Genomic DNA, 21,636 nt, shown 5'->3' with positions numbered 1-21,636 from the left:
CCAAGTATTAACCAATACTCATTGCAGTACAATAAGAGCATACCACATATTAGTTCCACATTGGGTTGCCTTAGCTGGTAATGTTGTGGTTTCTCCAGGGTAAGAATTGGTATTTCAAAGGGTTAGTTCCTCAATGTCAAAGCCGGGGTTACGAAAGAGTTAAACAAGCCTGTCTGAAAGCATTTGTATGATTCGTCCTGTAATGACCACCATTTAAGGAGCATACATTCTAACTTGTTTTCTATTCTCAGTTAAATTGACCCCCTTTCCATTCATTACTGATGTGAATTTCATTCCTCAGTTGTCATTATTCATATTGTTCAATCATGGATTGTTGTCAGTCGGGACACTTGGAACAGAAGCTGTTTTAAGGGTTGTATGCTTTAAAGTATATTTAAAAAACAGGAACCTTCACTCAGAGATCACTGTATAAACCTCCTTGGGCTTGATATTAAATGTGATGCGCTGAATCTCTTTGAACTGGCATGCAGGCGTAGAATGAAAAGGAGGCGTCAAGTTAGAATGTGGATTTTTATGTGTGTGTGTTGGGGGGGGGGGGGGGGGGGGGGGGGGGCAAGGGGCTGGGATCCTCAAAGAAAAAAATATAAGATAACTACAAATTAAGAGCCTGTACAGAGGAATCGATGTGCCTTGTGGTTAGACAACATAATGGGATGTAGGGTTTACAACATTTTATCGAAAGCATCTTGCTATTCATATTGCCAGCTAGGTATACACTGAAGGAATTTATGCAAAGAAAAGTTGATCTTTAATTTCTGAAGTCTGTGAGAGTACTTTACTTTGCCTTCACTTTCCACTTCTTGCTTGGTCTCGAAAGCCATTATATATCTTTTTTAAACATGTATGAGCGGATCCTATTAAAACTGTATCACTGAAAACATGCTCATACATCTTTTATCTGTATTCACATGTTTTTATTCTTTTTTTAAATAAGGAATTTATAAGACAGTTAGTCCATCATCAGGTGCCACTTTGAACCAATAAAAAGGTTAATGGTTTGATACCCAGACATATTAAAATGAATATTCACACACACTGTACACATACTCCCGCACAGGTAGATACATTGAACATTGATATAGATGTAGACCTGCAGGATTTACATAATCCTGCACGTTACTCTAAACTCTGAAAACATAGCTTTTTATGACTGCAATATTTCAGGCCCTGTCAGAGTTTTATAGGCGCAGGGAGACCAGCCCTTAGCGGTCAGACACTAAATCACCCCCGATAATAGGTTTTTATTGAGTTGTTATTGATGAGTGAGGCACCTTGCTGACCTACACATGCTTACCAATAAGATGCAGAAAATAACTTGAGATAAATTACTGCAGAGCTGAATGAAGTGGAGCATCACAGTTCTGCTGAGACAGATATAAATGGCAGGGACCCCAGGGATGTAGAGGAGGAGAGAGTGAGCAGGTGAGGATGGAGTGTACTGTATGTAATAGGTACATTATATTGGAGACAGAACAGAGTATAAGAGCATATACAGGGCATTATATAGGTGAGGGATATATAAAGCTATAGTAGGGATAGAAAGCTTATTTTTTGATTGGAAGGTAGGCTACAGTACAGCTGTCTTCATGCATTTAGAAAGTTATTGTATTTAAAATGATGTTTTAATATCACACATATTTGAAAGAAAGCATAATAGGTGCAGACCGACATGGATGAAATAACTGCTGTACAGAACTGTCCATTTAGACATTTTTAAAATAAATATACTGGAGAGAAAAAAAGAAAAAGAGAAATATTGGACCGGAGAAAACTTTGCATTAAATTGGTATAACACCACTGTTAAAATAACAGCCGAGACTCAGCTGAAATGGTAGAAATGTGTTATGCAGAAAATAGGAATAGTTTCTTTGGTTTTTAAAACCTGTTGGCTAAAAACCGTTTAATGAAATCTCTCTTTCAGACTCCTACCCCAGTCAAGAGCAGGCTTTGCAAGGCTACTGTGCTAGAGTTGTTGCGTTTCCATGGTACTGTAACCCTGAAACCTAGCAACCCCAGGCAAGGGGACAGTCTTTTATCATTTGGTTAACACAATGAGCCTGCCCATTTGCAGGTTGAATGCAACACTTCCACTTCCTGTTTGAGTGAAAATAGCAGCAGCAGTCTATAACCAAAGGGCAAACAAAGACGCCTCTGAAAGCAGCAATCTCCCTTTCGATCTCTGTATTGCATTGAATATAAGGACACCTTGGTTTTATTCTCTTATAAAGAGAATACATTACAAATGAATATATATATATATATATATATATATATATATATATATATATATATATATATATATATATATATATATTACACGAGGCATCTACTGTAGGAGACAAAGAGTAAAGTAAGGAATGGGATGTATATACATAAGGCACACTGTTTAGATGGAGTTATAGGGTGTGTTTAATAGAGTGGTCAAGTAATATAGAGGATATGATATGGGGTAGAACAGTGGGCAGTTCTCTAAATGAATCTCTGTTCACCACAGGGGCTTTCTGCCAGGCACCTCAGTGTATGGGGTGGGCTGACACATATACTGCCCTGTCCTGCCCTGTCTTTCTCTGAGTTCATCTTTTTTTTCCACTTGCCGGTTGAGAAATTAACAATTTGTCCTTGGGCCAGACAGCACATCTGCGGTCAATAAAGACATTAGGCTGCATCTCAGTCAGATATCAGTAAACAAGCTCTGTTACACACACACACACACACACACACACACACACACACACACACACACACTCAAACACACATGCCCAAACACCATATGCACATCTAAAACAAATCAGACCTTGACTATTAACATAGTACAATTTTTTACCAGCATTTGTTGTGGGTCTTTGCGAATAAACTGGTGTTCCTATTGTTCAGTAGTTCTAAAACAAATGGTCTTGCAGTACCAATGCAATAGGCATGTGTGGCAAAGTGATTTATTGAAGACAGGTGCAGCGGTGATGCAGTGCATGAAAGAAGCAGACAGAGATAATTGTAATCCAGTATAGAAATGTTTTTATTGTATTTCCAGGTTTATATCTGTGACAAAGGTTCAGTGTTGTCCGGTTTTGTGCTGGCCACTGGCAACAGCTCCGGAACTGTGTTAACTGTCTGATAATGTACAAGACAAGACCATACAATTACCTACAATCAAAAACACAACACTCACGATTTTCTGTAAGAATACACATTCACTATCCTTCTGGCTTTTTACTCACTACAAACCAATGGGAAGGAACAGATTACGATTCTTTTTTTATCTTGGTGTCCTACCTGTGACCTATATGGGAATGTATGGCCTTGGGCATCACACACAAAACAGGTTAGTCCCTGGCTTTCGCTGAGATCACTCTGTTTTACTTCTGGTTTTGTCTCAGCACTATGCTGGAATTTCCCTTCTTGAGAACACAATTTATTATCCACCCTCCAACTTCCTCAATGTTAGAAACTTCTTTATTAAATGCACTGCCTGCTATAATAAGAAGACCAAGGTAAAGCCACGCAGATTTCATTTGTTTTTCAGGTAAATCGTTTTATAGTAACACATAGTTGGTGTTCTGTTATGTAAAACGGACGCTTTCATTTTGTGTGGTGTGTGCGAATATTTGATAAGTTACGCAAAATAATTTTAAACGGTTCCAGCGACCAGATATAGCTCATAACTAATATACAATTATGTGTTATTATTATTTTTTGAAATAATGTTACAAATACAGTCGCGTAGCAAATCTATTTAGGAAAGCGCCAGCGTAGCACAGTAAAGGTAAAAATCCAGCCTGCTGACAACACGGCACCTGCTGATTGTGACTCATTGAAACTATGCATGTGGTATTTTTACAGTTCCTCTTAGTCTTTGTCAATAAATAACTTCACGATTCTGTTTGTGTTTGCGGTGTGGGTTTGAAGAGACTATAAAGATAATTTCACTGATAAATAAATCTATTTAAAACAACAACAACAACATATTTCTGTTTGTTATTTATTTATTTATTTTTGTACGATATAGTATAGAAGACAGGACCTGTAATTTAAATGATGGATGGAAATTCTTTCTTAAAATCTTTACCGGCGAGTTCGACGTTAGACTCCCAAGCTGTGGACAACACTTCTATCGTCCACCAGGACCAGTACAGCCAGTCTTTGACCCAGCAGAGCAGCATGTCTTTGAACGGGTAAGGGCATCCTGTGTTTACTTACATCAACAGCTGTATCAATTTCAATGCGTACAAGTATGTTTTCATTCTCTGTATAATTTATTGTTAGGTGTGTATTATACTTTGATACGTTTCTTTAATTACTCAGGATTCAGTTATTTTAAAAGTGTATATATTACTACTGTGTTACTTTGCTTAAAAGCCAAACCTACTGTTTCAGGGACAGCTATGGCAACAGTTAATGAGCAGGCCATTTTTCAAATACTTTCCTTTCTTATTAAGAACAAATTGCAGGAGGGTAATATTGTATTAGTCTTACTGAGTTACACTCAATGACATGTATTAACAAGACAGGGTGGCTTTAGAACAAAGGACTGGAAGGCGGTAGTTAGAACTGACTACAGTGTTACCAAGTAAATGTGGTACTGGTGTTTATAGTTGAGGGTCTTTGACACTGATTCTCAACCCTGTTCAGCTTGTGATACTTTAGTTGTCCTTTAGTTATGTTCTTAATAGAATGATTATCCTGTGTAACTCATTGTGTGCTGTTCTGGTTGATACTGCTTGTCACTGCCTATCTTCTAATGTTTGGGTTGTTGTGCATATTGACTGATGCCTTTACTGATGTCACAGAAAGTGACTTATACTGAAGATAAACTGACATAGATATCAGTATTGGTTTTTAAGATTAGTTTGGTAGCCTACACTTTTAATTGGCGTTAGACCGGTACACTGGTCTGCAGTGATGAAAGAGTTAATGACACAGTGGTCCTTGATGCTAGCAACGTAAATGCTGCCAGCTTTGCGGTGCACTCCAGCAGTGGAAATGCTGCTAGTGGCAACACTGGCAGCGGCAATGCGGGGCAGTGTGGGGCACTCCAGCAGTGGCCACTGTGGTAGTGGTGGCGCTGGCAGCGGCAATGCTTATAACTGTGCAGTGCACACCCGACAGTCGCGCGGCATTGGCGTCAGCACACAGGATGGAAGCTCCTCCATTTTTGGCACGCAGGATGGCAGCCCCTCCCCCTCTGGCTCTTATGCAGGCAACTCCTCCTTCTCTGGCCTTTGGGCAGGCAGCTTCTCCTCCTCCTGCAGGGGGCAGTTGACTGCAAAGTGCCCCCCACTCCCCGCAGGCGGGGCACCAATACAAGGCCTCGAGAGGGCTGAGATAGGCGTCCCAGCTGCTCTCCTGATATATCGCTGGAGATGGCTCCCTCTTATTGTGCCCTCAGGCCAGCAACACCTCCCTCGCTTGCCTCTGAGACCGGCCACTCCTCCCCGTCTTTGTCTTTGGGGCAGGTGGAAACCACTTCCCCCTGAAAGGGGAAGCACTTGGTGTAGTGCCTGGGCTCGGCACAGATGAGGTACCATGGATCCATGTCCTCTGTCTGGCTCTTTTGGGCAGGTGGCTGGAGTTGGATCCCCCGAAGGAGCTATCCATCTGCCATGCTGTCCTCACCCTGATTGTAGCCTTCCTGCTAGAGGGGGTCTTTGTCTGGGCCCTTGTCCTGCCGGTCCCTAAACTCCTCGGAAGCAGGGTACCATAGAGCCTCTTCTGCCTTTAACCAGCGCTGCTGCTCCCGCCGGTTTTCCTTCCTGTTCATTTTCTTTCTTTTCCTTCTTTTTTTTTTTTTTTTTTTTTTATTTAACCTGCAGTTCTTGGTCTGATTCTCTAGGGGTGCTGTCCCCCATCTAAAACCACATGTGAACAGTACAGAATTACTGGCAAGGCTGTTATGACCAAGAAGAGGACTCAGACACAGAAGCTGCAGGTTAAATGCTAGTGCACATGTTTAATTAAGAAATAAACAAAAATGACACAGACAGAATCTTTAAACAAAACACATTTAACAAAACAAAAGGCACACGGGCCAAAACAAAAGGTTTACACAAAACTCATGAACGTAAAGAAACACAGACACGGATGTAAAAACAGCAAAGCACCACAGCGACTCAACATGTACACAGCAACATTAACTCTAATCTAATTCTAATTTCCACCTGTGAATACCTACTTTAAACACCTGTGGCTGAAGCCTAATTAATCACTTAATCATTTATTCACTTGTCGTCTCCAGCCACATTCTCACGTGATTTGACAGGGAGAAATTTAACCCCATTCCTGCCAACCTAGTATTCCCCACACTGCCACAGACTCATACCCTTACTAAATGCTCTACAATAACTATGTCATTCTTCTGTACAAAGCAGCAGTGGTAGCACAAAAGCAGCTATGTAGCACATTTGTTACATTGATATTAGAATGATATTTTTTGTGATGATGGATCTATCCTAAACGCCAAAGTCGAAGTCCCAGTTGGTTGATTGTGACACTATACAATCATCTTGTAGAATAAGCTGGTGTCTAACCAGGTGGCTCTAGTCCTTACCATGATGTACCTTGAGGACCTATTAAATATTATTACTATTATTAAAGTGTAGCTAACAAAATAATCCATACATCTCCCCACACTGTGCACATCTGTTCACTTTATTGGCCTAAAATATGCAGTTTTGAAGGAAATACATTATTTTTTACTATGCTAGGGTAAATAAATCTTAGTTTGTAAGTCATGCTTTCATATTGTCTTGCACTTCCTGTGTCATTTCACCTGGAGACTACTGGTATGTACAAAATTAGTTTTTATTCTCAACACAAAAAATCTTGGGATCAATGATTCAAACAATACCATTTCTATTACAAAGCAGTTTTGTTTAGCTGAATTTGTTTGTATTTAGTTTTTGGTTGCCTTTTAACCAGTTTCTTTTGGCAGGTGGCCTAACCCCAGTCAGTTTCTCAGTTGAGATATGTTTACAACATATGCGTAATTGTGCAGGAAGGTGCTTTTGCATGTTTGTTGCGGTGAAGAAGATTATTACTTCTGCAGTTCAGCTGGATAAAAAGCCTGAGCCAGTTGAGCTTTTAGGCTGGATCTATTTGCGATCGACCTCCTAAAAAAATATCAAAGCAATTTGACAGTATTGCTACAGGCTACGTAACAACTTTGGCACACATGCTTAACATTAGCCCAGATTTCAATGCATTAGCGAATTAAATTAATAATTTATAGCAGATTAGCTCATTTTAACAGTCTCTATTCTGGCTGGGGGAAGATATTTTTTTCTACGTACATCCTATGAACTTGCATGCTTAGTTCCATAGACTGAAGACTGTTGGATACTAATATAAACCCTATCACTCTTGTCATTTTCTGATGTACAAGTTCTGTGTGACAGGCATCTGCCATGTGGGTGTGTACATTCACTGCTGAGTGACAGACAGGAGACCTAGACGGAGGTTTCAGTTGACACGCCCTATCAGGTGTGCAGGTTTTATTTAAATAAACACAGACAGAACATACAGGAACCCCACGTGACGCTACCAGCAATGACGCTACCATGTGGGACATATGGCCCGACATACACAAGGCAAAATATGGGTTCTTTCTAATGCATGGCCGTCGGCGGTTTTGGTTTCTTTATGTTCCGGGTCACTTTCACGATGATCAGAGGATTACAGCAGGGTCTGGACGATGTTCAGCCCATTGTTCTTGGCAAATAGTTTAGTTAAGTGTGCAAAAATTGTTTTGTGTTGCTTGCATGACAGCTACCGCTCAGTCTACTCTGTCACAGCACACATGTGCTTACATATAATTTTTGCATGCATATTAAATTTTGAATTCTTATGAGACAGTGCATGTTCCCTGGTATAGAGATGGAATGTTCATTGCTCAAAGTTTCGACCTTGAAGCAGTTTTTAAACCTTGTATTTTTATTTTATCAAATGCATAAAATCACATCATTAATCACAGGACAATGTACTCTCTCTCTCTCTCTCTCTCTCTCTCTCTCTCTCTCTCTCTCTCTCTCTCTCTCTCTCTCTCTCTCTCTCTCTATATATATATATATATATATATATATATATATATATATATATATATATATATATATATATATATATATATATATTGTAATGTATTCTCTTTATAAGAGAATAAAACCAAGGTGTCCTTATATTCAGTGCAATACAGAGATCGAAAGGGAGATTGCTGCTTTCAGAGGCGTCTTTGTTTGCCCTTTGGTTATAGACTGCTGCTGCTATTTTCACTCAAACAGGAAGTGGAAGCGTTGCATTCAGCCTGCAAATGGGCAGGCTCATTGTGTTAACCAAACGATAAAAGACTGTCTCCTTGCCTGGGGTTGCTAGGTTTCAGGGTTACAGCACAATGGAAACGTAACAACTCTAGCACAGTAGCCTTGCAAAGCCTGCTCTTGTCTGGGGTAGGAGTCTGAAAGAGAGATTTAATTAAACTTTTTTTAGCCAACAGGTTTTAAAAACCAATTAAACTATTCCTATTTTCTGCATAACACATTTCTGCCATTTCAGCTGGGTCTCGGCTGTTATTTTAACAGTGGTGTTATACTAATTTTTTGCAAAGTTTTCTCCGGTCCAGTGTTTTTCTTTTTCTTTTTTTCTCTCCAGTATATTTATTTTAAAAATCTCTAAACGGACAGTTCTGTACAGCAGTTATTTCATCCATGTCGGTCTGCACCTATTATGCTTTTTTTCAAATATGTGTGATATTAAAACATCATTTTAAACTTTCTAAATGCATGAAGACAGCTTTCTGAATATTTATACTGAATACATGGTGACCAGTGCACCAGTACCTGCCAGCATAAATATGTCATAGGCTATAGCCACAGATGGTAAGGTAAAAAGCATACCATGAAAGTTATCAGCACGTCTTCCTGTGGCTTATTTATATAGTGTAAATGCTAAAGAGGGTTGCATCAGTTACATGACTATGTAAAATCATTTACAGTAAATTTATATCAGGCGTGTACATTGTGGTGTTTTGGCTGTGGTGGCATATGCAGTATCATTTACTGAAAGTAGCCTTTTAATTAAATGTAGGGTCTGGTAGTATGTTATAAAATAAAGTTAGTCATATATTTAGAAGTCTCTTTCATCTTTATTGTACTAGTATCACAAGTAGTTTAATTGAGAAATGTAGCTTTGCTTGAGTGCTAGTGGCAATGTAGAACAAAGTATAAACTGTGGTGGAGACCTATATACTGTATGACTAGTCCTGGTATATGCTGGTCAGTGCCTGTAGTTTGTTAGTTTTCAGCTGGTTGTGCTGGTGCAAGGAGCTGTGCCTGGAGAGGAGCTGGTTAAACTGATTTAAAAAAAAGTCCATAAAAAATCCCTTCAGTGTTGAATTTGAAGTCAACTGTTTGTTGTCAACACTCTTAAATTTGTCTTCTATTTGCTGTTAAACTTTTGATTATACCTGCTGACTGGTCAGTAAAAGGGCAAAAAACATTTCCAATTCCAAGCTCTGAGCTGGTAATCAGTTTATCAGTATTTGCTGCTTGGTTTTTCATCGGGGTATACAGTAGTAACAACACTTCTGGTGGAGGAAAATGTTATTCACGGAAAGCACAAAATGATGCAATGTATTAATAATGACCACTAAAGGTCAAGAAAGCATTATCAAACAATCAAGCCCCACAGCCGCACAGTCCAGAGATGCACACATGCTAGCCAGTGCTTTCTGGTAAGGCTACTGTGCTGCAGCTTTTAATAAGTGAAAACAGGAATGACTCATCTGGGATAAATGTTACATGATATTGAAACAGCGGAACAGTACTCAGCAGAGAAGTGCTGGCCAATTAGGGGAAGAGTGCATTCCTGTGAGACAGTCATTTGGAAACACCACTCCCCATCATAACCAGCTGATCATCTTGTTACTATATACACCAGACAAAACAGCAGTGTATCCAAGGGGAGTGCTGTCATGACACTTGGTATCAACATTATCAAAGTTATTGAGAATATCAGATCCTGGGGCTATAGGGGGTATCTGTCTGCCCGTTCATCTGTGCATCTGTGTGACATACTTACATTGTCTTTCTATAAAACACAATATTTGAGTTATTGCAATGAGAACCACTCTGAATAATCTGAAGCAGCTACATGCTATTTAAATGTTGTATCAAACCTGTATAGATGCTTAACAGATGTCAGCCATAGCAGTTAAGCTGTAACCTTTAGTGACTACTTTACAAATGCTTTAACCACAAACCACATTTCTCTGTGGTTCTAAATTTACCGTGGGGTCACTGAGCTCAATCAAAAACCCCACAGTAAAACACCCCGGCTTGATGGTAGGCTCCGTGATGTCAACCAGGGGGGTGTGTGATAATTTCTGTCCTTGTACTTTCCACACCAATATTTCAAATAATAATTTTCTGCTGCAGTGAGATTTTATGCAGCTGGCTCTGTTCCTTTCCACATTTTGAAGTTTACCCACAGATCATTATTTAATCTGTGTGTACTGACATCTACATTATGTAAAATAACGGTTTTGTGTTAACTCATATTGCAAGGGTGTGTCATGTTAGCAGAGAAGATAAACAAAAAGCTGACGTAATGATAGGATATGGGATTCTATACACTATGCTTATGTATGGTGTATGCAGATACTGTCACTCATGTCATTACCCATTTAGTTTGCTAGTATTGTAATTGTTTTATGTGGTGCTATGTTTTGCAGTAAATCTAGAATTTACTAAAGCGTTATACTTAAAATAACTTAAAAGGGTTCCTTTTAACCCACTTGTATCGATGCTAGGGGTCAAAACATGATTGACTTTATCAAATACAGCAATAATGGCATATCCTAGTGTTAATCTCTGTTACGTTAAAGCAGCACAACAATATTTTAATAATTATTATTATTGCAATAGTCAGATGTGATTTAATGAAGTTATTTCTAACCTGCGTTATTCTCCAAAGGCATGGATATATACAGGTGTGTGAGGATCCAATGTTAACAGAATAGTTTATTTTTTTCTATCTCAGGGGTATTCATCGCAGGAATGTCCTCCTAGTTTGTTTTACTAGCAAAGTAAACCATCCCAATTCAATTATGTGCCAATAGTCAAAACGTGTTGGGGTGTTTTTATGATAGCCTCAGCTCATGAAAGGTTATAATATGCTCTCTGGACAGTGATTTATCTTGACTGGTTTACAGCGAGGCAGAACCTGATGACCATGGGGAAGAGACAGAGGGTCACGGCAGGCGTTTGATCTCTAGCGGAAATGACACTGAAGAAAACGTGACCATCATCTCGGAGAGCATGACAGTGACGTCAGCTGACGAAGAAAAACTCCTGCTGCTGAACAGGAACACAGATCTGAGGAGACTCAACAAGGAGGTGAGGGCGGGGACATATAGACTACCATGATGTCCAATCACACAGCACTTCATGTTCACAGATGCTTTGGCAGAGGAATGTCAGGATTAACATCTCCCATTTATTTTGTTGAATGCATAAATGATAAACTGACCAAGCTGGCATTTACCTCTGGTTAAGTTTTAGCTGCTAAAGCCGAAATAGTGTTTGATTGTGATTGTGTTGCTAGTTTGCTTATGTAAATTACATGAACACTCAATGTCAGATCATCAGCATTATTCTGCAGTGTGGAAGTATTTATGAAAATAAAAGCGGCAGTTGTCTTGTGCATCTTGCACTGATACCCAAAATGAACTCCATTTCGAAACAAAAAACTGCTTTATTGGATTTACACCATAGAACGCATAAAGCCTAAAACTCTCAATTGCTTGGACAGTATCTAGATCAGAATCCTGTTGAGTGCTATAAATTCTAATGGGGAGCTACAACAGATGCTCTAAGAGGCTTAGGGAATCTATACATATGTGATCTATGCAATGCCTATCTGTCTTGCAGCTATCATGAATGCACCTGGTGGCTCTCCCAAGTCTTCCATGAGACTGTATTTACCTTATTTTTCCTTCTGGTAGCTGATGAAGCTGAATGAGGAGTGGGATCACATCTACCGCAGCACCACGATGGGGCTGCAGGAGAAGATCAACTCCCTGCAGCAGGAGGTGGTCAGGCTGAACCAGCACAACGAGAGGCTCCTAATGAAACTGGAGCACGAGCAGGTACAGAGGGGTATGCAGCCTCCTGCCACAGGGGACAGCCTTACATACTCACCAGCCACTAACAGCTCCCTCAGCACAACTGTGGGGATTGTTAGGAAACGGTTTAACACTAGAAGCCCCGTAGTGGTCATTTTGGCGGTTCATGCGCGTTCATGTACCTTTCTGTCCGTATGTATTAAATATTCTTACAAAGCATGAAACGTGGGAGTGAAGAAATAAAGGAGATATATTACATTATACCTAAAAGCCCCGGGAGCAGTCACATTGACGGCCACATAGAAAACTATTGCATTCTGATTATACAGAACGTTATTCTACCTTAATATTTTTATTTATTAGTACATTTTTACTACTTCTTTTAAACTTTTAAATTGCATTCCCTGTCTCAAGATGGCTTCACATGTATCCACATGGACCTCTCAGAACTACATTTCCCATCATCCTGCTGCTCACTGGTAGATCCATCTCAGTTACATATGTGAGCTGGAGGATGATGGGAAATGTAGTTCTGAGAGGTCCATGTGGTTACACGTGATGCCATCTTGAGACAGGGAATGCAATTTAAAAGTTTAAAACAGTGGTCAAAATGTAAAAAAAAATTAAATACACAAACCTTATGTACACAGTTATAGCAGCACATGGGAACATGGAACACAATAAAATAAAATAAAAAAGGTCCTTATGTACCCTTTAAAGTGTGATACATCAGGAAAATCCCCAATAACCCTATTGAAATGATTACTTTATGTTGATGTTTATAATTACTTTATAAATAATAAATATCCTTATTTTCTTTACTGAGAGTAGGACGAGGTAGATGGCATTCATTTTACTTTAAGTTTATTACTGGTAATGGATGTTTAGAAAGGTCAAAAACTGGAAATCAGTCTTTCATTTTATAGCATTTTATCAGTCTAAAATGTCAACATCATATAAAAGTCAACATTAATGATCAGAGCCCTACAATTTAAAACCATCTGTGTTTGTTTTGCTTTTCGTTACCATATAAATCACTGAGGGGAAACCCCAGTGGGATTGATTTGAAGTAGAGGGAGGGGTTTATTAGAAATGCCACTGTTTAAATCTTCAGATTGTACTGAATATATTGAAATCAGATATTGAGAGGGAGACCTACGTTTCTCAGTATTTTCTCAGTATTTTATTAAGCTTGTATTGTGTTCACTGAGGTCACTTTTGTTCTAATATTTTAAGTCTGCTTTTGTGTCAAACATGTTATTTTTGGTTTCCATTTGATCTCTCAAGGGACTTTCTAAGTCTAGCACTCAGGAACTATATCTGTCAACAAGCTGATAAAGTTTAACACCCCAAAAACTCCACCTATACATTCTGGAAAGCCAGCCAAAAGAACCCTGTGCGTTTATCTTGAAACCTCGGGAAGGGTTTTTCTTGGGTAGAACAAATATAATTCGGAAAAAGGTTTTCACTAATGCTTGTTACGTACAACTACACAGAAGATTCTTAGTACCCTGGACTTATATATATATATAATATATACATATATATTATATATATATATATATAATATAACCATTATATATCCCCACACACACACTCTGTGTAATAGTGTATATTCTCTGAATCTTATTGCCATTTTTAATGCATTTCAGCTGCTGAATGTGTGTGTGTGTGTGTTGCTGCAGCATGAGTTCACAACACTGCAAACAAATTAATTTAATGAATTGCTTGATGCGGCATTTGCTAGTGTTTATGTATAATGTGCATAGTTATTAAAACAGTATTGAACTCAGTTTAGTCTATATAAATGATAAACTATTTGAACAGTAACTAGGGTTTCTGTTTTTCTGTTTTTATTCATTTCATTTTTCATATTTTGAGCTATTTTGAGTTTCATGTAAATCGAGGCTTTTGCTTTTTACATAATGTTACTTTCCAAAATACTTGTTTTTTTTTTTTTCTTTTCTGTTGCAATAGTAGTAACTCGACAGTACTTGCACACTTAGTTGTACCTTCTTTAGTTGTACGAAATCCTTATGATCACAGGCACATTCTTCTGGGTTTTGTTGTATTTTTTTTACATTTCGCCACAATTTGCAATTCAATAGAAATGTAGGAATGTGCTGTCACTCAGTACTTGGTGCGGGTTAAAAGTATTCAGATCACATCAATGATAGATACGAGTCAGGAAGGAGGAAAATTGCCCAACTGCACGGAAAGGTAGTTTATTTAAATTTTTTTGTTGTAGTTTTTTTTTTTAATTATTATTATTAAATTGGAAAGGGAAGTCAGCGTGAATTGAGTAACATTTCAGTGTTTTCCATTGTTTATTGTCTACACACCGAGTTCATTTTTTTTGTATTGATTTTATTGGTTTTCATTGGTTGAAACTGACAATCAGAAGCCCTAATTATAACTTACCCACAAACCAGCCACCTCCTAACCATCCTGCATTTAGTCTTTTCTTGATTGGTAAAAATGAAAGACATGTGCAGAACCCACACATTTATCTTAAACAACTTGTATATTACATTTGGAATACAATGGCCAAACCCCCCCCCCCAAAAAAAAACATCTTTGATTTTATGTAATGCATGCAATACAGTACAGTAAATAACATATGCATCTGATCGCCGTAATAGTGGACAGTAAACATGGAAGCCTTTCCATCCTAAACAACTGCAAACATAGTCCAAGTTCTTCATTGACCGATACAGTCATACATATTGCTACAGAGTCTGTCTATGCATTTGTAGAATTCAGATTTAATTAGGGGGCATTAACACATTGGAAAACAATATGAATGTATACCCTTCTATTTTAATAAGGAAAAACACAAGGTTCAGAGACAGTATCTGAGGGGATTATGTCTGGGTATGACCCTCTGCTCTGGTCCTTCTTTCAGAGTAAACGTGAGTACTATGAGCAGACCCTGCTGCAGGAGCTCAGGAAGAACCAGCACCTTCAGGAGTATGTGCGCCACCTAGAGGGCAAGATCCACCGCAGCAGCAGCAACAGTAGCAGCACTGCAAGTGAGCGGCCAGCAGGGGTACTGGTGAGATATAAGAAACGTTCTCAATTATTAAGAGTAGTGAGGATGGGGGTTCAAAGAATTCTGTTTTTATCAGCTACTTTGTTCTTCTCTATTTAACCAGCTTTAAAAACTCGCACTAGTCCAGCACCCAGGTTCATTTGACAGTTTATCAGATAGAAACCTTTAGTTTTGTTATTTAGAGTATGCATTGTAGGTTGGGATTGTGTTACTTGATCTGCATGGAAATAAGACATGTTGAAATTCAATCTGCTTAGTGTGGTGGGATCTGCTTAGCTGTGTACAGACCCAAGGTAACCTGGCATCCTGTTCTCACTCCAGTTTCTCCACTGTACACAGCATATGCTCTGTGGCCAGCTTGTAGCAGCCCCAGAGACACCCAAACCAATCCTAGTTTCTTATTGCGGCTTTAACTCTTTCCATGCTGGATTGGAATGAAACCAGAAAGACCGTATTTGCAAATAGTTAAAAGGCTAGTATATCTTCATTGATGACACAATGTGCTGTTGTATAATATTTGAAATGGAAGCCAAACAACGTCCACTTTTTCAAAGAGAATAGGCTGCAGGTTTTCGGTACATGTTTTTCATTCTGCAGCTTCAGCCAAGTCAAAGGGTCAGTAAAGTCTGGAAATGGCGGTTTGTATGCTATCGAGAGACAAGCAAATGTTTCAAACGTTTGGTTATTCTGACCTTTTCATTTTCATTGTTCGGTGTTTCAGAATGGCGTGGAGGTTTGCGAGGGTTTATGTGAGTTACCCTCCCAGCAGCAGTACAACAGCTCCAGTCACTCGCCTCCCCCACTCGAACCCCCAGGAAATGGCGACAGGAAGCAGGGCCACCCCAGACAGGGCAGATCAAAGCAGGACAGCTCCACCTTGAGGTCATTTAAGGGACAGCCTGACATGCTGAAGGAGGTGCAGGAGCTGAAGGACCAGCTGGAAACTCTTAAATGCCAGGTGAGTGGGTAAAGGAGGCATGGTCGATTCTTAATAGAAATGTTACGAGCCAATGACTAGACAGCGGTGTCTGCTGCTTTCTGCATGTACAGGCCTGTTTAACTCTGAGCTGATCACAGTGTTACTGAATAGCTAATCAAGTTTGCATGAGATAACCACATCCCTTTGATTAATGTTTTCTAAGTAATGTATGCAGCTGAATTGTGGTTGACAGGGTGTAAGGTTAATAAGCCTCCTATCTACACTACTCTATGTTAATTGTTGATCACAGTTTAGTTTTGTCAGGTAGGGTCCTAATGCCTGTTGCACAGGAAGTTATATTATATATATATATATATATATATATATATATATATATATATATATATATATATATATATATATATATATATATAAAAAGGCTATTTCCGAAAAGCCATTAGTGAACTTTGCTACTTTCCTTCACTTCAGTCCTATCCTAAAATCTGTCGTCTTCCATATGAAATCTAATCTGTTCTGTGTTGCTCAGGGCAGGCTGGTGAACAGTGAGAAAGGGTCAATTTGCACAGTCATTGCACAGTTTTTTTTTAACTGTTCTTCGTAGTTAAGCATGTTGATGAACACTTCTAGTGTTTCACTTGGTTGCTCCTCAATGTCTACCCGGGGAATCAGTTTTGGTTTTGGGAGGTAATCGTAAACAATGCAATGAAATTATAATGTTATTGAGTGCAACTTGCAGACATTAACTAAAATACCCAAAGATATAAATCACAGAAGCCTGCAGCACACAGTATTGACATGATCACAGTGAACCAGACAGTAAAATAAAGATGTCTTGATAGTCACACATGACCTTTACTGTTTTGCTCACAATTATGCATACATGTACCCTATGATTGAATTTCTGTTGTTTTATATATTGTAATGTAATCAGTTAAATTGTATAAAACAGCTCAATACTGCATGCTAACACACAGAGGAAGTAACTGAAAATGTAATGAGAGCTAACATAAAAGCTTCTAGATAACCCATAATAAATGTACAATAGCAATACACCTTTCAAAGACCCTATTGCATGTTCATACCGAAAATCCAGCAAGGCAGCCTTGCAGTTATAAATTGTGCGGTTTTAAAAGTTAATAACCTTGAAATGAATGGGCTTCAGAACAGTTTTGAGAGTTTTATACGGTTGAAAGCAAGTAGCCTAGAACAGTGTTACAAGTCCTGGTTGTCAAATAATTCTTTAAGCTGAATAATAAAGTTCTCTCTCCCTGCATTAAAGTAGATTGCCACCTTCTTCATGCAGTGTACTAAAACTGAAACTAATTAAATGCCAGCTGTAAAACGGGGTCAGTGTGTCCTACAGTACAACACCATTTTAGTTTCTTCAAGCACATTGTGTAATTTCATTTATTTTCTTCATTCGTGGTTTCTTTTTGAAGAAAATTTAATTTACTAGTTTTTTTTTTTTTGTTAGTTTTTTAATGCAAAAAAAAAAGTATATATCAGGTATCCTCATTCTTGGAATAACTACAGTACTCTGAATGATGATGGAGTGGACTGTATGGGCTCTATTCATAAAAGCACTTGCCGACTGCCGTAATAAAACAAATGTATTACTATATTTAAACTAATGAAATTCATCCATATTGCTGTTCATAAAATATGAGAATATAGAGAATATGGGCGACTGTCGCAAAGCACATTATGAATGGTTATACAGTCGCTCAAGAACACAGATACGCCTCTTTTTAATGACATCATCAGCATTATTAATGTTCCCTGGGCGGTGTGTAGCTGTTGCAAAAAGAAAAATGGAATTCACCGTCATTACTACCGAAACCCAAGTCTGCAGCTGCCAGTCACGGGCAACACTGGTAAACACATTACACATTTCCATACGCACATATATGATTTCCATTCTTAACTGCCAGCCAGACCAATATATATATATATATATATATATATATATATATATATATATATATATATATATATATATATATATATATATATATATATATATATATATATATATGGTGCGCAAAAAAAAAAGACCCTTTCTAACACTGATCAAGCCTCACGCTGAGGCTTTATCAGTGTTTTTTTGTAATACCAAGCAAGCCCAAATTTCCCACCGACAGCATCTGCAGCACTGCTATACTGTATATTGTGATGCTCCATGAAAATAAACAGGTTCACACAGGCAGTATCCATCCAAACTGTTTATTGTGAACACAGGGAAAAGAAATATAAAGAAATGGACCGCTGTCAGCCGCGGAGCACAGCAAAGAAATAAAAATAATAATAATAGTAAAATGACTTGCTCTCCGCTTCACAGCGCTGTTTCAAAATGATTAATGCAGAGAATATGTTCTTGTGTGAGTATATATTTATATTACACATTTTCCTTCATATAAAGCTAAAGATTTTATTTATTTATTTTTAAAACAGGCAGTGTTAATCACAGGTATGTCAAACGATATAACAGAGCAAGTGTGGTAATAAAAAAAGTAGTTAGTTTAGACTTGACTGCAGAAAGTGTTCAATAACTCCTAGTTGTCAGCAGCATTTTGCTGTCGTTCACTCTTATGAATAGCAGGCTGACGCTCAGGACCGATGAAAATGTTATGCTAATGAGGTAATCGTTAACCTTTCTCTCAATTCAACGAAAATCGTTGGGGCTTAACGACACATCTGAATTCTCTCTTATGAATAGCAACTGTCGTTAAATAGGCGGCTGTGGACGGAATCCGATCTTGTGCTCCTGTTTTCTCATTTCAACAGGCGTTCTCCCTTTATGAATAGACCCCTCTATATCTCCCATGTTGAAGGAGGACCTGCTTGTAAATAACACTTTTGGGTGGCTCCTATCAGCAGCCTGTGACTGTTTTTTTCTGTTTGCAGACACAGATCTACGAAGCTGACTACAAGACAGAACACAAGCACAGAGAGCGCATGAAGAATGAGAACAGCAAGCTGCGGCGGAAGGAAGAGGAGTTGCGCCAGCAGATGGCGCTGCAACAAGAGCAGGTCAGTCAGAGCCCAACGTGGAGTCTGTAAGAAAGAAAGCGATTTCTCTGTGCATTTAAAAAACATGTGGTGTTGGAACCAGACATCAGGCATGCCAGATTTCATCTATGACATTAAATAGAAATGTTTAACTAGGCAAGCTCCCTGCAGTTTAAATCTAATTTCAATTTGATGAGGACATTCTGGTAACCCAGCTGCTGACAGTCACCATGCTTATCATGGAACAGCGTGTTGCCCTAGTGGAAGACTTCTAGTGAAATGGAAGGAATGCTGCAGTAGCAATCTCCCATTGGTAATTGCTAGAGACAGTGCTGTTCCCTGCATTGAACTGTTCTAGTGTCTGCATGCATTACAACCCATGTGATGTGCTAGCATATACTGGGATTTTGTGACCAAGTTACTTTATTATCACCCTGCATATCTAGTTTTGCTATTATTTTTACCTGTCTCTCTTATGTAAGTTATTCCATGTAGTGCTAATCAGGGTCTGTGAAACCGGCTGTAATAATAAGGAAACGTACCCTTACATAAGTGATCCCAAGGCACAAAATGTTTTAACAAAAATGTATTTCTCTATGTCTGCAAAACATGAAATGAACCAAGTTCCCGGTTTAGTGTTTAAAGATATGAAAGTCACATTTATCAATATATTTTGTATAGGATCTGTTTTCCTACCCTGTCTGCACATCGGTAACTTTGTGTAAATGACTAACCCCCTGGTGCCTGCCTGTTCCCGCAGCTGAAAGTGTATGAAGATGATTTCCGAAAGGAGCGCTCTGATAAACAAGTCTTGCAGAGGCTCCTGTTAAAGAAGGCAGGCCCGACTGACCCTGTCCTGGTCCACCGGTGCAACAACGTGCATGAGCGCTCGCCCGGGGGGAGGCAGGGCTCAGCCCGCAGCAGCGGCTGTGCCAAGCACTGTGAGCGGCACGGGAACAAGGTCAGCGAGTGCCCCCGAGCGCAGCGGCCACACCAACACCAGGCTGCAGAGGTGCAGGCCTCCCCTTTCTCTGTCGACTACCACTAACCAGAGCCAGCACCCAGGAGGAGATACTGATACTGAGATTGTTGGACATCAATAGAAATTGGCATGCATGCTTTTTCAGTTTTCATGCTCAAAATGGAATATGGAAAGGGAACTGTAATCTTTGAAGGTCCTTTCTTACGGATGAGTTCTGAAAGGATCCTGTGTGTACTTGTGACAAATATCTTTATTCTGAGTGAGACATTGTTTTATTTTAAAAAGCTAACTCGATTCTGCCTTATGTGCTAGTTAAGGCTTTTATATATATATATATATATATATATATATATATATATATATATATATATATATATATATATATATATATATATATAATATATATACCTGTTATGGCAGTCTCCAAAATGGCAAAACCGCAGTCTCCATTACAAAAATCAATTTAAGGGTAAAATGAAGTCGTAGCAATGTTGCATTGGTTGTGAATGGATAATGGAAAAAGACCTAGGAGTTTTTGTTGACTCAGACAATAGACAATATGTAGAAGCTATAAAAAAGGCAACAAAACAAGATGCTCGGATACATTGTGAAATGTGTTGAATTTAAATCAAGGGAAGTAATGTTAAAACTGTACAATGCACTAGTAAGACCTCATCTTGAATATTGTGTTCAATTCTGGTCACCTCGCTATAAAAAAGATATTGTTGCTCTAGAAAGAGTGCAAAGAAGAGCGACCAGAATTATTCCGGGCTTAAAAGGCATGTCATATGCAGACAGGCTAAAAGAATTGAATCTGTTCAGTCTTGAACAAAGAAGACTATGCGGCGACCTAATTCAAGCATTCAAAATTCTAAAAGGTATTGTCAATGTCGACCCAAGGGACTTTTTCAACCTGAAAAAAGAAACAAGGACCAGGGGTCACAAATGGAGATTAGACAAAGGGGCATTCAGAACAGAAAATAGGAGGCACTTTTTTACACAGAGAATTGTGAGGGTCTGGAATCAACTCCCCAGTAATGTTGTTGAAGCTGACACCCTGGGATCCTTCAAGTAGCTGCTTGATGAGATTCTGGGATCAATAAGCTACTAACAACCAAACGAGCAAGATGGGCCGAATGGCCTCCTCTCGTTTGTAAACTTTCTTATGTTCTTATAATATTTGGGCTTCAACTGCACTTAGGAGTCTGGCTAATTGTTGTGAAACAAATTCCCGAACCACAGTCTTGTTCTGCCTGTATTCATCCAATACTATTTGGGGGGCAGTGTATTTGGTTATGTTATATTCTGTGAGTTATTAGTTATGCTGTCTGAGGACAGTTAGTGGATAAACGCACTGGTCAATTTCCATGTAATCCAGTGTTTTACAGAAAACACAGGATCTTATTTCTCTGGAACTTTAGGCAATTAATCAGCCAGCTGTACTAATTATTTTAATTACTGGCACTGTTAAAACTGACAGTGAGTAACAAGCTTGTGTGTTTCATTATAAATGTGATGCCTTCTGT

General features: G+C 38.8%; 1 protein-coding gene across 3 annotated transcripts; it reads left to right on the top strand.

Moving 5' to 3' along the window:
- The first annotated feature begins 3,398 nt into the window (after positions 1 to 3,398).
- On the top strand, positions 3,399 to 20,419 carry LOC121317908. Of its 3 annotated transcripts, none has more exons than XM_041254001.1 (8): positions 3,399 to 3,509; positions 4,025 to 4,190; positions 11,216 to 11,399; positions 12,008 to 12,151; positions 15,033 to 15,182; positions 15,901 to 16,137; positions 19,024 to 19,149; positions 19,889 to 20,419. In XM_041254001.1, exons 2-8 carry the CDS (start codon positions 4,051 to 4,053, stop codon positions 20,174 to 20,176), a joined length of 1,269 nt encoding a protein of 422 aa, XP_041109935.1. In that variant the 5' UTR covers positions 3,399 to 3,509; positions 4,025 to 4,050; the 3' UTR covers positions 20,177 to 20,419. The 3 variants fall into 3 exon arrangements, with proteins under 3 accessions (XP_041109935.1, XP_041109936.1, XP_041109934.1); XM_041254002.1 differs by having other exon boundaries at positions 3,399 to 3,541; positions 15,033 to 15,176; XM_041254000.1 differs by having other exon boundaries at positions 3,399 to 3,541.
- The last annotated feature ends 1,217 nt before the right edge of the window (positions 20,420 to 21,636 follow it).

This window comes from Polyodon spathula, chromosome 7 (genome assembly GCF_017654505.1).
Source record: "Polyodon spathula isolate WHYD16114869_AA chromosome 7, ASM1765450v1, whole genome shotgun sequence".
Classification (NCBI taxonomy): domain Eukaryota; kingdom Metazoa; phylum Chordata; class Actinopteri; order Acipenseriformes; family Polyodontidae; genus Polyodon; species Polyodon spathula.
Note: the sequence above shows the minus strand (reverse complement) of the source record. Positions and strands in the feature narration are given on the sequence as shown.